This window comes from Dasypus novemcinctus, chromosome 2 (assembly GCF_030445035.2).
Source record: "Dasypus novemcinctus isolate mDasNov1 chromosome 2, mDasNov1.1.hap2, whole genome shotgun sequence".
NCBI lineage: Eukaryota > Metazoa > Chordata > Mammalia > Cingulata > Dasypodidae > Dasypus > Dasypus novemcinctus.
The window spans coordinates 97,387,162-97,407,992 of NC_080674.1; the positions used below are offsets into that span (position 1 = coordinate 97,387,162).

The 20,831-nt window shown below is 35.0% G+C and overlaps 1 protein-coding gene across 13 annotated transcripts in view; it reads left to right on the top strand.

Moving 5' to 3' along the window:
* SLF1 (SMC5-SMC6 complex localization factor 1) overlaps window positions 1–20,831 on the top strand; it is an 83,946-nt gene that overhangs the window by 58,062 nt on the left and 5,053 nt on the right. For all 13 annotated transcript variants that reach the window (XM_071209020.1, XM_058276276.2, XM_058276278.2 and 10 more), the window contains 4 exons: window positions 6,395–6,542; window positions 16,604–16,749; window positions 18,335–18,495; window positions 19,280–19,416. In XM_071209020.1, the coding sequence (XP_071065121.1) occupies window positions 6,395–6,542; window positions 16,604–16,749; window positions 18,335–18,495; window positions 19,280–19,416 (592 nt within the window). The remainder of the gene's footprint in view (window positions 1–6,394; window positions 6,543–16,603; window positions 16,750–18,334; window positions 18,496–19,279; window positions 19,417–20,831) is intronic.

The window sequence follows — 20,831 nt, forward strand, 5'->3', positions numbered from 1 at the left end:
GATGGAACCTGGAGCTTCGTACATAGGAATCAGGCACTCAACCACTTGAGCTACATCTACTCCCCATGTTTGGCTATGCTTTTATTATTAATTTCTAATGGTGAATTATGATTAAAGAATGTGCCCTATATGATTTCTGCTTTCCAAAAAAAAATTTTTTTTTTGGTCTCACATAAGATTAGGGGCCAAAAATGTGTTTTCTCTGTTGTTTACAGTGTTTTCTATCCTCTCTCAGATCCAGTTTAATAATCATTTTAATCAACTCTTCTGAATCTATTATGTGGATTTACTTATTTTTTTCTTATAGTTTTGTTGTATATATTATGAGGCCCTCTTGTGCATGACTGATATATCATCATAACTGCTAGTTTTAATGCCTTGGTTGCTAAATAGGTAATATTTTCTTTTTTTTTTTTTAAGATTTATTTATTTTTCCCCTCCTTCTCCCGCTTCCCTCCCCACCCTGCTATGTTTTTGCTGTTTGTGACCATTTGCTGTGTGATCTTCTGTATCTTTTTCTCTTTTTTGTCTTCTCATCTTTCTCCTCTAGGATTCAGAGGGATTCAATCCTGGGGACCTCTGTTGTGGAAAGAGGTGCCCTGTCAATTGCGCCACCTCAGTTCCTGGTCTCTATTGCGCTTCACCTTAAATCTCCCTTTCATCCCTGTTTTGTTGTGTCATCATCTTGCTATGTGAATCACTTGTGGGCACTGGCTCACCACGTGGGCATTCATGTGGGCACTTGGCTCACTGCATGGGCACTCGGCTTACGGCGTAGGCATACTTCTTTTTCACCAGGAGCTCCCAGGGATTGAACCTGGGTCCTCCCATGTGGTAGGCGGAGGCCTTATTATTTGAGCCACATCCTCTTCCTGGTAATATTTTCTTGAGGAGCAGTAAGCATAATAAAGTTGAGAACTCTGGCGTTAAGCTACCATACAGTCTGTTCTGTCTTAAGGAGAATTCTTACTGAGTTTCCCTTCATATATTTTCTCTCATCCATTGTATCTCTTCTCCTATCCTCTGTTTTTTTATCCTCTCGTCTCTAATTTCCATTTTTCTCTCCTTGAGCATTCTGAATAGTGTCTTTTAAGTAGTTCTCTTATCAGCTCTGTCTAATATGTTGTTCAGAATGGCCATTGCATTCTTAATTTTACTATAGGCATACCTCGGAGATGCTGAGGGTTTGGTTCCAGACCACTGCGATAAAGCACATCACAATAAAGCAAATCACATGAGTTTGTTTCCTAGTGCATATAAAAATTATGTATAGCCTATTAAGTGTATAAAATCATTCTGTCTCAGAAAAACAAGGACATACTTAATTAAAATGTGACAGAGACATGCATGCAGTGAGCACATGCTGTTGGTAAAATGGTGCTGATAGATTTGCTCGACACAAGGTTGCCACAAACCTTCAAGTCATAAAAACACAATTTCTACAAAGCCCAGTAAAGTGGAAGGCAATAAAATGAGGTATGCCTGTATTTTTTCCATTGTAGACTTTTTTTTTTTCAAATTGCTATGACATGTTTTTAAAGTTTCCCATTTCCTGCCAAATTTTCAAGATTTTCTTTTGTTTTGGCAATAATAGTTATTTTATAATGTATGTCTGATTATTCCATATCTAAAGTCTTGGGGGTCTTTTTTGTTGTTCCTTCTACTATTTCCTCTCCTTATCTCTTTTTTTCCTTCCACTGTGTGCTGGGTATTGCATTTGAAAAATTATTTGTAGAAACAATTTGTGGTATAGACCAGAGGATCTTCCTCCAAAGAGAATTTTCCTTTGCTTCTACCAGAGTGCATTGGTGTACTACCAGTCAAGAACTACCCTAATCAGATATCCAGGTTGGAGGGTTCCTGGATAGTCCAAGTGAAGTGAAGGGCTATAAATACGTGTAGTTTTGCTTCTAATCACCTCTACTGTGAGGTTAAAGCTCTTTAGGGTCTCAGCCTATCAGGGTTAGACCCTGGACTGTGACTTTTTTACCCTTCTCTCCTGGGCTTCAAAACCATAGTGCTATATCTTCGCCCTTTTAATGGATCAACAGATGTCCTCAGGACGAAGTCATCTGGTTTTGAGTGCCTCACTTGGCTTTTACCTTCTCCTAGATCTCGGTCTAGTAATTCCTTATAACTTACTGTCTTTCTGATCTTTTTTGGAGGATGTTCTGCATAGTGCATCTGTTAATTTTAGTTTTCCTTTATAAGAGAATTCATCTGGATTATCTTGGCCTCCATTATCAGAAACAGAAATTCTTACTGAGTTTTAAAAAATAGAGAATTATGAGGGCCCTTTTATTTTTTATACCGACATTAAAAAGGGACGATTACACCTGGGTATGGCTCTTTGTGATTAAGTAATCTTGTTATGTGACAGTATTCACAGTAACCAGGTAAGTAGGTACTTCCTTGTAAAAATGTCTGGTTTAAAAAGTGCAGTTGTGCAAATGTGTAGAAATTTAAAATATTCAGCAAATTGAACTACCAACATCTCATTGCCAATTGAGTTTAGTACTCCTAAACTCAAGCTGATAGTGTCCTTATAAATTAACATCTGATTTTTTATTTACCTTTTATGCAATAGAACCACTAAGTAAAGATTTCTTAATTATGAAATGGTTTTCTTTTTTTATCCATGTGATTGCATAAATGAAGTTTCTGTTTTAAAACTGAAGACAATAAAATTGTTCCAGTTTCGCTAAATTATCAAATTTCATACAAAAAAAATTACTCAGGAAACACTGATACAAATTGTAACAGATTTATACATATATTTAACTTTAATTTTTGTTCACATTTACAAATAAAAGCAACATTTTTGAAGCAGTATTTTATAGAAGTTATATGAAAACTGGTTTTAAACTTTGCGAATTTATATTTTATTGAAGATTTAAATTGCTTAAATTCATGAAAACTCTTTTTATTGTGGTACCTTATCTTTTAGAATTCATTCTTGTGCTTAATTAAAAATTTTTGGCAGTTTCAAATTTCAAGAATTCCATACATGTTCAGACATCATTTTCTGTAGTGTAAAGCATTTGTTTCATGATTTGCTGAGTTGAAGCATTCAGTTTAAGTCATTAGCTAAACAGAAGTCCTCAGTTTATGCTAATATTGTTTTGTCATAGTGTCAGTCAGCGAGTGTTGTAGAGTGACACAGTGGCAGTGAATTTCATTGTCATTAATCTGAGGAAGCTTTGGGCTTTCCTTGGCAAAGAGCAGAGGTGAGCATGTCAAGGTTATGGAGGAGGTGCCAATTTTACTAAGCTTGGTGGTTAGTCCCACCTTTCATTGGGATGTCCTTAAGTGTTATTTAAAGATAGCTCTACAATTATAGGTAGAAATGGAAGCTAGATTGTATTTAAAAGTAGGTAAATGGAGGCTAAAGATACCAAGTAACTTATTCAAGGAGTCACAGTCTATTAGGGCATAGCAGTGACTAGAGCCCAAGTCTTCATTTCAACAGTCTCTGTTTCAAATGCCAGTGTTTAAACCAGGTAAGAGGCACAGTTTGTGCATTATGTTTGCATCTGTCCAATAGAGGCGCTAGAGGAGCAGTTGTCATCTGTCACAGTGGAATATTATGCAAAATCCCTAATCTGGAAGTCAGAAGGCAAGTTTCTAGTTTGTTCTAAATTGCATAGTAGTTTTTGGGAAATCGTCAGATTTATAAACTGGAGAGTACAGTACTGGCAGCTTATAAAGAGCTGTACTGACAGAATGCCTGATAATACAATTTAACATATTAGAAGTTCTGGGAATGGATGTGGCTCAAGCAATTGGGCTCCTCCCTCCCACATGAAAGGTCCCAGGTTCTGTTCCTGGTGCCTCCTCAAAAGACAAGTAGACACAGAGAGCACACAATGAACACAGAGCAGACAGTGAGTGCAAACAACGAGGTGGAGGGGAGGAATAAATTTTTAAGATCTCTGAAAAAATAAAGTTTTAGCAAATATATGGCATATATGTAAATTATATCTATCTTTTATTTCCTTGTTAATTCTTAGGGTGTTCATGTTCTGTTGTTTCTCCTTTTTTTTTTTTTTTTTTTTTTAGCAAACATTTAAGTATTCCAAGAAAGCTTTTCTCCCTTGATTTATTTGCCATTTTCTTACTGATCCACTTCTAAAGCCACATATACAAGAAATTGTAGCATTGTTTATTATTAAAGTTGCAGTGAGTATAATCCATAACAGTGTCATGGCTCTATGGTTATAGTTAGTGTCACAGTTAAGAATATACTATAAAACGATCTAAAAAAGATCCAAAAGGATTGTAAAGTGTCTTTTTATTTTAAACTTGATTATTATGAATATGTAGTAGTGTGTACATTTAACTAATAATATGTAGTTAAGGATAATTTTGGATTTATTCTTAATTGATGGAGTGCTAGATTCTGATTTTGTAAGAGGCTTAGCTCTGTTAGTGACCTCCTTTCCTACCCAGAATAATAGGACCTGGGATCTCAGGTGATCTTAATTAACTATATTCTTGAAATGAGGACTACTTTCAGAAATCAAGATTTACCAGTCTCCTGTCTCCTTCCTGGGTAGTAGTGTCATTGCTGATATTCAGATATACATTATGTTGGACAGAATCATTTGTGGCATTTGTATGGGCATGAACAGAATTTGCTCGCTTAAATATGTATTTTCCCTGTCCTGTTTTATGCTCTCTTGATTACTTGAACCCTTGAAGTAAGAGTCAACTTGCTGAGACTGATCAACTACAGGTTGGTCTCAACAAGAAGAGAGTTGGCTTCCTTCACAGATCTTTGGAGACTGCCTAAGACCCAGTAGTAGTCAGTTATGGTCAATTGCAAGACTTGGACCAGAGCTCCCCAGATCATGCCAGGGGAGGCATCAGTGCCTTCCCAGCCTGCTGATAAGGCCAGTCCTGCTGCTGGCTTCCCATGTTTTGCAGCTGCAATTACAATGTTTAAACGGTAATCAAGTTGGGAGAAAGACAGGTGCTAATGCCTACTGCCTATTATTTGTGACCTGTTAGGATTAGGCTATAGTCAAACTTGTGTCATGACCCCTGATGATATTAGATCTTTGCTTCCCTAATTGTGTGGATTAAAATTCCCTCAGCCCATTGCTTAGGGGTCTCTCCCAGAGACATATGTCCAGCTTTGCCAGATTGCAGTGTGCTGACCCAGAGTGTAATGGGGCAGCAGGAGATCCACACACCTGCTCCTAATCCTGACACCAATGGGTTTTCTCTCAGTAAACACTGCTTCAGTGAGCCTTGTGTATATATTCTTTGATCATTACCCTAATTTGTACAGCAAATCAGAACTTCAGTTTTGAAATCATTTAACTAATAGCTTGTTATGCTAAGGAATGTCCTCATAAAATACTGTATATACTTCTAAGAACCCTGTCTTCTGAAGGCAGGTGAAACAAATCTATTAGGCACTGAGGGTTCAAAGTTTTAAGGATTTCTCTGTTACTAATCTCAGATTAGGCTTAATATGATGCAGAGTTTAGCAGTTATAATCTCTTTGTATACTGTAACATTTATTAAAACCATTTCACATGTCTTCTACCCAACTTTTTATTTAGAGATTTATTCATGCATCCAAACCACCTAGACAAAAAATATAGGAATTTCAACTAATTTTAATGTCATTGTGGAAGTGTTTATAAAAGGGGCTTTAAAATATTTTTGACAGCTCTTCATCTTCATGGTTTATACTTAATTTTATGGATTAGGGAAATATTTTTAAAACTAGGTTAAAGCATATTTGTAAGATTTGTATGCCTCACTGTATTTCTTATAATTTAATATAGCAGTGATAATCTAAAACAATATTCATACTTTTTAAACTGTGGCCTCTGTATATCTTTAAATTAGATAATGAGGTCTTTAAGGTTTGAGTCAATCTTCTTCTTTACAATAAATGGGAAAACTTGTTTGCTAAAGCTTTTATTGATTGTTTCTCAAGTATATTTCTGGAAAATCCCCATTTAGAGAAATTTAAGGGTTAATTCTATATATATAGACAGTATGGGTAGGTAAATCTTTTCCTTTATACATGTTTCTGTAAATGGAAATCCCAAAAGAAATCCACAGAAGCCAAGTTATTTCCTTATTGCTCTAATGAAATTATTGCCTCACTAAAACACTTGACACTAGTAGAGAATGCTATTTTACAAGTTCTTTCTAAGCCATCTATATAGAAGTCCCTGAAATTTTTGTATTATTAACTGTTTTGTCATGTCTGTATCCATAGAAAGAGAGTTTGCTAGGGTCCTTAAGAATCGTTTTTAGCATTAGCATACTCTGTATTTTCAAAAAGCTAAGGTTTGCCTCTCAACATGTAGTTAAAAACAAACACTGATAGAAATCATGTATTTTAATAATATTTTTCCCATCTTAATACTAGGTCTTCAAACATGAACTAGCTTACTTATTGACTGGAATTCTTGGAGCAGCAATAGATTATTGGATCATCCTTGGTCTTAAGATGGGTAGAAATGTCATGCGACACATGTCTGATGACTTTGGAAGTTATGTGTCTCTATCATGTGATGGTAAGTGTGTCTATATTACTGTGTTTTTCTTAGACCAATCTGGAAATTAACTTTGAACTGTTTAACTGGTCTGTAATCTTTAACGTATGTTTATTTATAAGAAGGTTTCCTTAAAATAGTTTCACATATACATGCGTACATGCATATATACACATACACATATCTATAATATACATAAACACATTTATATAGAGAGAGACAATATAAAGGAAATAAAAATATCCATAGTGCTGTCACCCAAATAACAACTGTTAAGTTTTAATATATTTCTTTCTGGTATTTTTAAGCATTTTACACATAATAAAATGTGTAATATATATGTAGATATATATTACATATATATGTAATTTTATATTCTTCTTTTCCTCTACACATTATATGAGATTTTTTCACTCCACATCATTTTTATTTAAAAATATTATTTTGATGATTTCATAAAAATTGAATATTAGGTTACAGTATAGAAAATACTAGCTGAAAATAAGTTAGTGTTTACATATATATATCATGTTTTCCTTAAAACATAACAACTAAAAATTATAAATAAAGCATCCTATGCAAGTAAAAAAGTAATTTAAAATTTAAATCAGTTTATTCCCTTTTTATTGGAGAATTAGGTTCCTAATTTTTTTATGTGTGGTGTTTTAGAAATTTCATATGGTAAGAACTATTTATTTTTCAGTGCCTTTGATAGTTTAGTAGAAAGCAGTGCCAATCTCTAATCTTATCTGTGCATATAAACAGTTCCCAGGTCTCTTCCTGCATGAATACTTAACAGTATTAAAAAATGAAATTCATCGATTCAGAGTACTTATTATGTTATGAAGCCACTTGTATTAACTTGGGTTTATCACTGGTTAAAACATATTCCGCATGTAGCTAGGTGCTGTATAATTTAACTTTCTTATAACATATAAAGCTGCTGCAATTTCCATTAGTTGCACGATGTAACAATAAATGAGCATGGCTGAGGCAAATAGAGATAATTTATATGCATAATTTTCTCACTTCCCCCCTACACTATCTACTTTAATTTTAAAATTTCCTCTAAAATAAGTGAAGGGGCATTACTTAAACAATATAACAGAACTCATTTCACAGCCCTTACTTTATAAAGAATTCTACCCATCTCTTTTGAGTCTCTAGACTTATGGGTGGCTTCTTTTAAGACCTTATGTATACATGTCCAAACTTCATAGTCCTTTTAGGTAAGATTGTCCTTTTTCTTTATTTTTGTAATCCTAAATTCCCAAAATGATTGTTTCTCAAACTAAGTGATAACTTTGTGGCCCCCAAATATAAGATGATTTTTCAACATAATTATAAAAATTTTAGGCTGCCAACTAAGTATTCTCTGTCACACACGTGTTTCACTGCATCTTGGCTTTATATAAAAGAAAAAGTTATTGAATATGCTGTCTTTCACTTTTATACTTTGAAGAGAGATCCTAGAGTAGTTATTGAGGTTATAAATGAGTTTAGAATTTATTTGATCATATCTTCTGCAAAGAGCATCTCTTTTTATACTACTAAATTTATCTTTTAAATTAAGCCAGTAGTTTATTAAGAAAATGAGAGAAGAGAAATAGGAGAAAATAAAAAAATAACAGATTATGGTTCCCAGGTATACTTGTGGGTTGAGCCAGGCAAGAAGATTTTTACCTAAAGCATTTCCCCTTTTTTCATTTTCATTGAATTGAGGGAGTGAGTACTGTTCTTTTTGTTGGCTAGCTGTTATTTGTTCAATGACTTTCTAACATTTCGTAGCCCAATTTAGTCTTCCTTCAGAACCCTTTCTTATAATTTCTTTCCCACCATTCCTACTAGATAGTTCAGTGATTTTTATTTCTTTCAGAAAGAGCAGAATTCTGACATTTTCTAGAATGAGAACTAAATGTTTGACTAACAGAATTCCATGTTTCCATTTGTATTAGTCAGGGTTCTCCAGGGAAACAGAACCAACAAGAAATATCTGTAAATAATATGAGATTTTATAAAATTGTCTCATGTGACCATGGGGGAGATACAAAGTCTAAATTCTGTAGGGCAGGCTGCAAGCCAGGGACTGAGATGAAGGTCCTCATTGGATTCCTTAGGAGACAATGGCCATTTGGAGCAGAGATGAGGATTCTTTCTATCAATGCTGAAATCACTTCTCCTTTTAAGGCCTTCAGCCGATTGGATGAGACATCACTCATTGCTGACGGCAGTTGCCTCAGTTGGCTATAGATATAACCATCTGCAGTCAACTCACTGATGATTAAAGTCCATGAAATGTCCTTATATTACAGTTAGTCTAGTGCTTGCTTAACCAAACAACTGGGCACCATTACCAGGCTGAATGGACACATTAGCCTAACCATCACACATTCCATTCAAACCTCTTTGAGTTTGGGGATCCAGGAAAGGATCATCAGTGGATTTAGGGACTATCAAGAAGTTGTATGATAATTGTATGTGTTGTTTCTAGTAATGTAGTGATTTCCTTTAAGAAAATACTTAACTTATAGTTTACCCAAATCAGTGAGAAAATGAGCTTTATATTATTAGGGTTCTATTTATGTCAGCTTCAGTGCTTTCTTTACTCATAATCTGAATTTCTCTTCATTTTAAAGCAGGGCATTGGTATATAGTCTTACTCCTAGCTTTTCACATGGCAAGTTTAAAATACAAGAAGTTTCGGCTTGTGCCTTACTTGAACTAAAACTAGACCTGAATGTTCCTGTTGTATCCAATTGAAACCTTTCCTTCCCAAGATCTGTGTTTGAGCACTGATGTTTCAAAGTTCAGATAAGAAACTTAAATTATATTCCTATTTGAAAAGTAGGTTTAAGACTTTTCTTAAACCCCTCAAACCACACACACACACAATTGTTTCCTTATACTTCAAATTAGGCTATATGTAAGCAGTGTTTATATTTTATATATATACATTTCTAAAAATGGTTCAAATTAATATCTCCCTAATTTTTTGCTGTTATTACTATTTGGTTGTTAACCTTTTGTCAGAGACAGGAATCAAGTGAATAAATTACCCTTGAGAGCAGTAACTTTTCTATAGCAAATATGCAAAATTAAAGAACTTCTTATGGGAGTTGATAGAATAACATACTTTTTCCTTACAAGTACCAGGTCTTCTAATAATGCCCTTTTTGTCTATATTTTGATGAAGAAATTTGAAAATCATTACTGTGCCACGTCTTCCCCTCTCCCTCATGGATACAATTTCCTTTTTATTTGTTATTATTATTATTTTAATTTCTCTTCCCTTCTCCCCGCCCCCCCCACCCACCCAGTTGTCTGCTCTCTGTGTCCATTCACTGTGTGTTCTTCTGTGTCCGCTTGTATTCTTGTCAGTGGCACCAGGAATCTGTGTCTCTTTTTGTTGTGTCATCTTGCTGCGTCAGCTCTCCGTGTGTGCAGCACCACTCCTGGGCAGGCTGCACTTTTTTCACGCTGGGCGGCTCTCCCTTTGGGGCACACTCCTTGCGCATGGGGCGCCCCTACGCAGGGGACGCCCCTGCATGGCACGACACTCCTTGTGCACATCAGCACTGCACATGGACCAGCTCACCACACAGGTCAGGAGGCCCTGGGTTTGAACATGTGGTAGGCGGACACTCTATCAGTTGAGCCAAATCCACTTCCCTTATTTTTATTTTTTAACATTTCTTTGAATTATTCTTCAACTCAATTGCTGTCTTTTCCTAACTCATTAGTAAAGATGTTAAAATTCAATGGTTATATATCTTCTGGTTAACGATCTTGGTCTGTCTTTTTAGTTTATGACAATCTAGGAGTTTATACATTAGTATGAATGTATAAAATTCATTCTGTGACAGTACTCAAATTCATATCTATGTAATTAATTTTAGTGTACTTGTTAATTTTTAATTGCTTTATAAAATATTAAGGCAGAAGATAAGTAAAATCATTTTGTCTTTCTGTAAGATCTAGCGTCTATTAATCCCATATAGATGGCATTCTTCTCTATTTCTAAGCACTTTATTTTATTTTTTTAAAGATTTATTTTTTATTTATTTCTCTGACCTTCTCCCCTTCCCAGTTGTCTGCTCTGTGTCCATTAACTGTGTGTTCTTCTGTGACCTTTCTATCCTTATCAGCGGCACCGGGAATTTCTTTTTGTTGCGTCTCTTGTTGTGCCAGCTCTGTGTTTCTTTTTGTCGCATCATCTTGTTGTGTCAGCCCTCCGTGTGTGCGGTGCCATTCTTGGGCAGGCTGCACTTTCTTTTGTGCTGGGCAGCTCTCTTTGCGTGTGGGGCTCTCCTACACGGGGGACACCTCACGTGGCAGGGCACTTCTTGCGCACATCAGTACTGCACATGGGCCAGCTCCACGCAGGTCAGGAAGGCCCAGGGTTTGAACCACGGACCTCCCATGTGGTAGGCGGATGCCCTATCCATTGGGCCAAGTCTGCTTCCCTTCTAAGCACTTTAAACAGAGAGTTTCTCATCTCTCTCTCTCTGTATTTTAAGGTCAGACTATCTGAAAATTCTTTCTTACGCCTTAATTGAAATTCCTAATATATTGGTTTGAACTAGGGGTCAGTAATATATTTTTTTAATGTAAAGCCCTACATGCAGTCTTTATCCGAGCTCCTCAACTCTGCCATGGTAGTGAGAAATTAGTCATACAAAAGCAAAAAAGCATGACTATGTTCCAGTAAAACTTTATAAAAACAGGCAGCAGGCCATAATGCCAACACTTGGTTTAAGCTTAATTCTCCTCCTTTCAGAAGGGAAAAAAAACATGTCATCAAAATTTACGATAATATTTTACTTTAATATTCTCATATCTTTAGGAATTTTGCCCTTCAAGGCTAAAAATTAACTTTTCCTGTTAAGTACTTTTTTCCCCAACCTTTTAATTATTTGTTTTTCTATGTCTATTCTAATGCCTTTCCATATTTTTGTCATTATTTTAATCTCTTTCATAAATATAAAATTTTATATTTTTATTCATCACCTCAGTTAGAATATTTCTATTCTCTTCATTTATTCAATGAATTTTAATTGGTATTCTACCAGGCATTGAGCTAAACACTTCATATATGGTAGGGCTGTGGCACAAAAATGGTCCTTAACTTTTTGGTGCTTTCAGTGGAAGAGGCAGACTATAATTAGGTTAATGACAATATATCATTTCAAATAATGCTATGAATGAGAAAAACTAGGTGCCATAAGAGGTTGTGTAATCTGTATACTGGGTGGTAATGGGAAGCAGAATGTGAAGGATAGGTAGGAGTTAGGCAGAGTCAGGAGAGAATTTTCTAGTCAGAAAATACTACATTTCCCAAAAGTCTAAGGTAGGAAATAATTTGGCCTGTTTAAGACCTTTTTGTGCTGGCTGGCTGATGGTAAGCATCAAGGAGATGAGTAATAAGTCCAGAGAAAGAATTGAAGAGTTTATATAGGAACTTGTAAGCCATGTTGAAGAGTCAAGAAGCTACTTTTAAGCATGATCTGATTAATATTTTTCTTAAATCATCCAGTTTAAGTTATTGATATTTGCCAATCTCTTATTCATTTGTCTATCAAATACTATTCTATGCAAACTAGTGCTACAAGCTGTGAGGGCTACAAAAATGACCATGTTCTTAAAATCTTACAGTCTAGGGTCTAAATATCTTATGTTCCCTGGTTAATCTTTTATTTGTCATTCTTTTTGTATTTATTACCTGGTGATATGTGGATCCATTGTATCTTGCATTTCTTTATTTCTATAAACCTAAAGAGGCCTCATATTTTCCTTCTGAGATGAATAATTCCATTTAGAAGTCCCAGTAAGAGATCATCTCTGTTGAACTTCATTGTACAAGTTATTTCTACTTTGCTTTTGCTTAGAGTTGCTATGTTAAGAGGTCTTGGTTGTAGGTAGGTATAGATATGTATATATATTATGTATGTGTGTGTGTATATATATATATATATATAAAACTAGAGATGAAACGTTCAGAAGATCTTTTGATTATCCTTCAGTTTACTGCTAATACATTTTCAGGTAATACTAACAGATCCTCTCGTAGCATGAGAAAAGGTTGTACATAATTCCTTTCTCATTTCCAACTCTTGCAAAGTGTATCTCCATTAAGGCTCTTTTGGAAGGGATTATCTGAATTCAGCAATCATATGTCTTTGGGTCTAGGTGGATCCATTTAACATCTGACTTAAGCCATTTGCCCAAAGGTTTAAAGAATCTCCTATATCCACCTGCCATAATACAAGAGCTCAGATCTCTTTAGTTGAGGCAGAGTTTTTCAGTTTGGGCACTATTTACATTTGGGACAGCTAATTTTCTGTTATAGAGGACTGTCCTGTGCATCATGAGATGTTTAGTAGCATCACTGGCCTTTGTTCATTAGAAGTCAAAAGTATCCCCTCCCTAGTTATGACAACCAAAAATATCCCTAACATTGCAGATGTTTCCTGGGAGCAAAGCACCTCCCCCCATTGAGAACCACTGAGTCAAGGATTACAGCAGGAACATCCTTTTATGAAGCAAAATAGTCATTGTGTGTCTGCAGTCTCTTCAGCCAAAAGGAATAACACCCCAATTAGGGAAATAAAGTTTTGTAACTTTTTATATTGATGTTAAGTTTGTCATTCTGTCCAATTTTTTAAAGATGTGTTTTATTAATAACATACTGCTTGTATTTTAACTCTTGTGTTCTGCTATTTATCCCTTGTATGCATTTTGTTAATTTTATTGACTTTTCCTTTTTCTTTATTCTTGTAGTGATTCCAGTTATATCTGCCTTATTTTATATCACAACTCCTGTTTTGTTTGATTTTAGCTCTTTGAGTATCCTATTTGTTGCTTTTATTTATTCTTTAATTATCTTTCCACTATATTATCCATTCTGTCATTTATACAGAGAATATTAATAGAGAATCAAAACATTAGAGTTCCTTACATAAGGTACACCCCAAACTTTTATCACTTTTAATTCATGAGTATATTTATGCATTTCCATGGAGTACTTGAGGTTTTTGGAAAGAAAGAATTGAGCCTCTTGATGTTTTGGGCTTTTTTGTTGATGCTGTTGTTTGTTTTGTCATATAAAATCATAAGCCCCTCTTCTGTAGTAGGGTAGATATAAACTTCTAAGGAAATCCTTAAAATTTGCATTTTATTCTTTCCCTCTTCATCCTGTGTCATCCCCCCTTCTCTGCATTGATAGGATTCATGTCTGTTGTCAGGGTAAGTGATCTAATTTATTTCTTCTCCTAAGGAGACTGATCACTGCAAATTAAATACATCTGTGCCCATTTAAAAACTAAGTACAAGTTTCCCAAAGGAGCAGTGCTACTATGGGAAGGCATCTTTAACATTAATAGGAAAGTGTGGTGATAGATAAAATTCTGTGCCCATCTATCTATTCATATATCATCTATTAATACACATGCATACCTAGGAGATATTGCAGGTTGAGTTCCAGACCACTACAATAAAGTGAATGCCACAATAAAGCTAGTCACATGAATTTCTTTCATTTCCCAGTAATGTAAAAGTTATTTCTACACTACACTGCAGTCATTAAAGTGTGCAATACCATTATGTCTAAAATAATGTATATACCTTAATTTAAAAATACTTTGTTGCCAAAAATATGCTATCATCTGAGCCTTCAGCGAATCATAATCTATTTGTTTGTGGAGGGTCTTGCCTCAATTTTCATGCCTGCTAAGGGGATCAGGGTGGTGATTGTTGAAGTTAAGGATGGTTGTAATAATTTCTTAAAATACGACAATAGTGAAATGTGCCACATCAATTGACTCACTCTTCCTTTTATGAAAGATTTCTCTGTAGTATGCAATGCTGTTTAATAATATTTTATCCACAATAGAACCTCTTTCAGTCTTCTCAAACCCTTCACTGCTTTATCAGCTAAGTTTATGTAATAGTCTAAATTTTTGTTGTCATTTCAGCAATATTCACATCTTCTCCAAGAGTGGGTTCCATCTCAAGAAATCACTTTCTTTGGTAAACCATAAAAAGCAACTACTCATCTGTTCAAGTTTTATCATGAGATTGCAGCAATTCAGTCACGTCGTCTTCACGCTTTACTTTAATTCTAATTCTCTTTTTATTTCCATGATATCTGTGGAAACTCCATCTGCTGAGGTCTCGAACCCCTCAAAGTCATCTACGAGGGTTAGAATCTCCTTCTTCCAAACTCCTGTGAATGTTGATATTTTGACCTCCTATTAATCATGAATGTTCTTTATAGCATCTAGAATGTTGAATCCTTTCCAAAAGGTTTTCAATTTACTTTGGCTAGATTCATCAGAGAAGTCACTATCTATAACAGCTATAGCCTTATGAAATGTATTTTTAAGGCTAAAGTCAAAATGACTCCTTGATCCATGGGCTACAGAATGGATATTGTGTTTGCAGACATAAAAACAACATTAATCTTGTACATCTCCATCGGAGCTCTTGGATGACCAGGTGCATTATCAATGATCTGTAATATTTTGAAAAGAATCTTTTTTTTTTTCTGAGCAGTAGTCTCAACAGTGGGCTTCAGATATTCAAAACGATTTTGTAAACAGATGTGCTATCATCTAGGCTTTGTTGTTCCATTTCCAGAGCACAGGCAGAATAAATTTAGCATAGTTCTTCGAGGTCCAAGGATTTTCAGAATGGTAAATGAACATTGGCTTAACCTCAAGTCACCAGCTGCTTTATCCCCTAACAAGAGAATCAGGCTGTCCTTTGAAAATTTGAAGCTAGGCATTGACTTGTCCTTTCTAGCTATGAAAGTATTAAATGACATCTTCCACTGGAAGGCTGTTTAATCTATATTGAAAATCTCTTGTTTAGTGTCACTACCTTCATCAATGTTCTTAGCTAAAACTTCTGGATAACTTGCTACAGTGTCTCCAGCACTCACTGCTTCACCTTGAACCTTGATGTTAGAGAGATGACTTCTTTTCTTTAACCTCATGAACCAACCTCTGCTAGCTTCAGACTTTTCTACTGCAGCTTCCTCACCTCTCTCAGTCTTCCTAGAACTGAAGAGAGTTAGGGCCTTGCTCTGTATTAGGCTTTGGCTTAAGGAATGTTGGCTCTTCTATCTAGACCACTAAAACATTCTCCCTTTCAGCAGTATGGCTCTTTTGCTTTCTTATCATTCATGTGTTCACTGGAGTATCACTTTTAATTTCCTTCAAAAACTTTTCCTTTGCCTTCACAACTTGGCTAATTGTTTGGCACAAGAGGCCTAGATTTTGGCCTGTCTTAGCTTGTAGCATGCCTTTCTCACTAAGCTTAGTCATTTCTAGCTTTTGATTTCAAGTAAGAGATATGTGACTCTTCCTTTCACTTGAACACTTAGAGGCCCTTATAGGGTTATGAATTGGCCTAATTTCAATATTTTTGTGTTTCAGGAAATAGGAAGGTCCAAGGAGAGGGAGAGAGATGAATGGTTACAGCTGGTCAGTGGAGCAGTCAGATCACACACAACATTTATCAATTAAGTTTGCCATCTTATATGGGTGCAGTTTGTGGTGCCCCAAAACAATTACAATAATAACATCAAAGATCAGAGCTCACAGACCATCATAATAGATATAATAACAATGAAAAAGTTTAAAATATTGCAAGAATTACCAAACTGACATAGAGACCACGTGAGCACATGCTGTTAGAAAAACGGCAACAGTAGACTTGTTTAATGCAAGATTGCTACAAACCTTTAATTTGTAGGGAAAAAAAAGCTCAGATCTGCAAAGCACAATAAAAGGAAGTATACTTGCATATGTGTGTGTGTGTGCATGTAAGTTAAGACTTTTAGTTAAAATAATAAAATCAATTATTAATTTTCAAATGTGAGAACATTTCAAATAAGCCATTTTCTCCTGAAAGACAAGTACTATGAATATTATCTATTTTCTGTTGTTTAAAATTATATGAGTGAATTTTATTGGTATAGGAATCATCATTTGAATGAATAAAATCCTCTGAGGAAATAAGTCTATAGAAAGACTATTTCATAGGGTATAGCAATAACTATATATATTTCTTGTTTTCCTCAGACTTTTCATCACAGGAACTAGAGATTTTCATTTGTTCATTTTCCTCCTCTTGGCTTCAAATGTTTGTTGCAGAGGCAGTCTTTAAAAAGTTGTGTTTACAGAATTCCATCGGCATTTCTTCTGAGCCACTCTCTCTTCTGAAAATGGTAAGTACCATTTTTAGTCTTTTAATTTCTAAGTGAGTTCATGAATTGAATTTTAAAATATTCTTAGCTACTTTTTATAATTGGATCAAATATATTCATAGATCTTTCCAATATATCTAAAAACTGGTAGTTTTCTACCTCAAAAATGGATTAACAAGTGAACAGAAAAGTTTAATCACTTGTTTGAGAGTATTTAAGGATTGATAATAGAAAAATAATGCAAAAATCTTCGTTTCCTAATCACTTGCTATTGTAAATAAGATTATTTTTTTGGGAAGACTTAGGTCCAAAAATATTCTATGATATATTTAATGATATTTAAAGAACAAAATTTGTAAGCAATGCCAAAAGTTATTCCATTTTCATGCTATACTTATTTATTTATAAGCCATACTTGGTCTAAGATTCTCCTTACCAAGATCATTACTAGGCTATCTTTAAATATTATTAATATCTAATATCTCTAGCAGTTTCTTCAACATGTGGAAAATATGCTTATTTATTAGTCAAATTGAGAAAATCCTATTTTGCAAAAGTCCATGCCTTTAAGGACTCTTGCACTCCTTATTTTATTTGTTTATTCTGGACTTGTTTTCTGTTGAGGAAAGGCCTTATCAAAATGGAATAACAACATACCAGTTGTACATAAATTAGGTGTTTTTCTATTTCTAAAAATTCAGAGGAATCTTAACAGGTTGGCTCATAATACTAAAGAACTTTCTTAAATGAGCATCAAAATTGAATTAGAGGGAAGTGGATTTGGCTCAACAGATAGAGCATCCACCTACCACATGGGAGGGCAGGGTTCAAGCCCAGGGCGTCCTGACCCATGTGGTGAAGCTGGCCCATGCGCAGTGCTGATGTGCACAAGTAGTGCCGTGCCACACAGGAGTGTCCCCCTCATAGGGGAGCCCCATGCGCAGGAGTGCGCCCCATAAGGAGAGCCGCCCCGCGTGAAAAAAGTGCAGTCTGCCCAGGAGTGCCGCTGCACACATGGAGAGCCGACGCACCAAGATGACACAACAAAAAGAGACACAGATTCCTGGTGCCGCTGACAAGAATCCAAACAGACACAGAGGAATGCGCAGCAAATGGACACACAGAAAGCAGACAACTGGGGGGTAGGGGGCAGGGAAGGGGAGAGAAATAAAAATAAATAAAAATTAAAAAAAAAAATGAATTAGAGGGAGCAGATGTGGCTCAAGCAGTTGGGTGCCCACTTCCCACATGGAACATCCTGAGTTCAGCTCCTGGTGCCTCCTAAAAGACTAGCAGATGTGACAAGGAGAGGTGATGAGCAGAGGCAATGAGCAGACAGATGAGGGAGCCATCTGGGGGGCAGGGAATTGAATGAGAAAACATGCTTTTTTAGAAAGGCATTTTACTTTGTTTATGTGGTAAAGATTTAATGACATGTACCTCGTAGCATAACATGTTCAAACAGTCGGTGGCACTGGGTATGGGTAGCAGCCATAGTGATAAAACTGAGATAATATATTTAATGGCAAAATGACTCAAGTAATTTCTTTTTACAATTTCAAGGTCTATGTACTTGAGAAAGCAATATACTATTCTTTTGCAACAGGTTTGTTCCTATTTGCCAACTTTGGGAAAAACTGGTGTGCATGGGGCTGGAAAGATGCAGATACCAAAGAAAATGGGACAACAGCCTTGCCTTGAATCTCAGAGGGCCTTACTGATGCTCAATGGTGCTAAACAGAAACAAGTCGAAGGTCTAGAGTTACTGTAAGTAATACTAATATATCAACTATGCTCTGTTTTGTAGTACAGCTCAGATTCTTTAACTTTATGGTTATCTGTGGTACTGTCTGAATTTTACTAATTAGTAAAAAACTCAGCTTTAGACCTATAAATACACATGAACACCATTTTCTTTCTGTAATTCAAGATACATCTTTTTTTTCCTAAAAAATGTTTCCCCCAAAAAATAAACCTGTTCATCAAATTATTGTTTTACACAATTTTTGCACCCTAAGCTTTTAATTCCTACTTTTATATAATGAAGAATGAATTTCAGAATATGTAGTTGTGTGAGATACTCTAAATTTATAGCAACTTCCCTAAAATAATAAACCTCCTTTAAAAATGTGCTCTATAAAACTCAGAAAACCTGAAATGTTCTCTGAAAAGAAGGGAATAGTATCATAATATGAAAATAAGAATGGGGAGTAAAGGCCTGGATTCTGATCTTAGCTTTTTGTTTTATCCTCTCTGGAAAATATGGTTTATTTGATCTTTCTCTTTACTGAGCAGTCCATATTCAAAAACTTGTTAGTGGACAGTTAGGAGTATGAGGCTAATAAAATGCAAAATAATATGTTATTAATAAAATTTATTTCTATGTAGTTGTATTAAGCTTATTTGTACTATAAGAAAACAGTACAAATTTGAGTAATGGGGTTTAAATTAAAAGAAGACTAGATTTTTTAAATGTATATATGTATATATTATATATTCTGGCATGGTATACTGAAAAACAAGCTTTCATTATTTCTTACTTTCCTTTCAGAGAGCCTCACCTCGCTAAATGCTCCTCATCATCATTAAAAAGATTGAAAAATAAGTCAGAAGGAGAATTGTCATGTTCCAAGGAGAATTGCCCCTCTTTAGTTGCAAAGATGAATTTTCACAAGACTAATCTGAAAGGTATCCCAATTATTTAGATAATTTATGCTAAGAACTTTTTATGATTATAGTCAATACTTCCAAGTTTAACACACTTGCTCTGATGAATACTTGACTTAAAATATTGGCCTACATCCAGGAAATACCTTCTTGGATAGTATGTTATTTTCTTCAGCTGTTATCAATACAAAAAAAGGGATCATTTAATACACAGTATAATAGAATATTCCTTCCCTTATTTTTCTTCCACCTCTCCAGATACTAACCACAGCATATAGCATGTTGTGAACTCATTCCAGATTTGCCCGCCTTACTTTTCTAATCCACTTCAACCTCTGTTTCTTAAGATCAGTATCTTCCCATTTGAAAGTATAATTCACTCTTCATCTCTTTCAGTCCTAGACATTTTGTGAACAAAGAATGAGGAATAGGCTATGCTACATAGCTGTGTTAAGCATATGGACTCTTCTCTTTCAGGCATTGAGCCCAGACTATGAAATGTGTTTGGCTTTTGGTTCTAACTATACTAGAACCTAAGAACCTAAAGGATGGAATAACAAGAATAGCATTATAATAAACACTCCAGCACCTTTTTCACTTAGGCACCTCTTAACACACAAACATGCAAGTTAACTTCCACAGTGCTATGCCTGGCCAAAATAAATTGCTGAGGCTCTTGTTTGTGAACTATATTGTTTTTGTTTTTTTTTAACTGTGTTGTATTTTTAATACAAATATGTTTATTATTATGACACCCATGGAAGTAGTGACAGAGAAGTTCTTATAATCTTTCAACATGATATAAGTTCATAATTGCATATCACAGATTCAAAATAACTGCCCTTTTGGCTCAAAATGTGAGAAACATTTTAGATGAGAACCCAAATATTAACTTCACAAATCAGAGTCCATATTCTTTGTTTTATTGTTTCAAAAAGTAAAATGAATATGAATGACTTTAGGCTGAACAACAGAAGGAAGTTAATTGAGAAATAGTAGAGAAAAACTTTAAAAGATTTTCTATGTTTGTAAAAGAAATGTTTTGGTAGAAATTGTAGAGATAATCTGTCAAACTGAACACTGTAAAAATGAGCTACTTAATATTTCATAGGAAAATATTCAGTTCAATGATTCATTTGTTTTCTAGGCAGTTGCTTATTATAAGTTTTTAAAATTCCCCTTACGTCAAATTATCATTTATATCTTATTAATCCTGGTTATAGCAGATATGGATATAGATTGAATTTTAGCTAACATGCTAAATTGCATTCCTCTTAGAAAAAACAGACATTAAAACCTTGCCATTTCTATTTGTCACCCTTGTTCAGCTTTAAATGGTACTAGGGGTTTTTCCCGGTGTGTGTATGTGTGTGTGTGTGTGTCTGTGTGTGTTTATATTAAGATTCCTTCATTTCTCCTCTCTGTGCTGCTGTAGC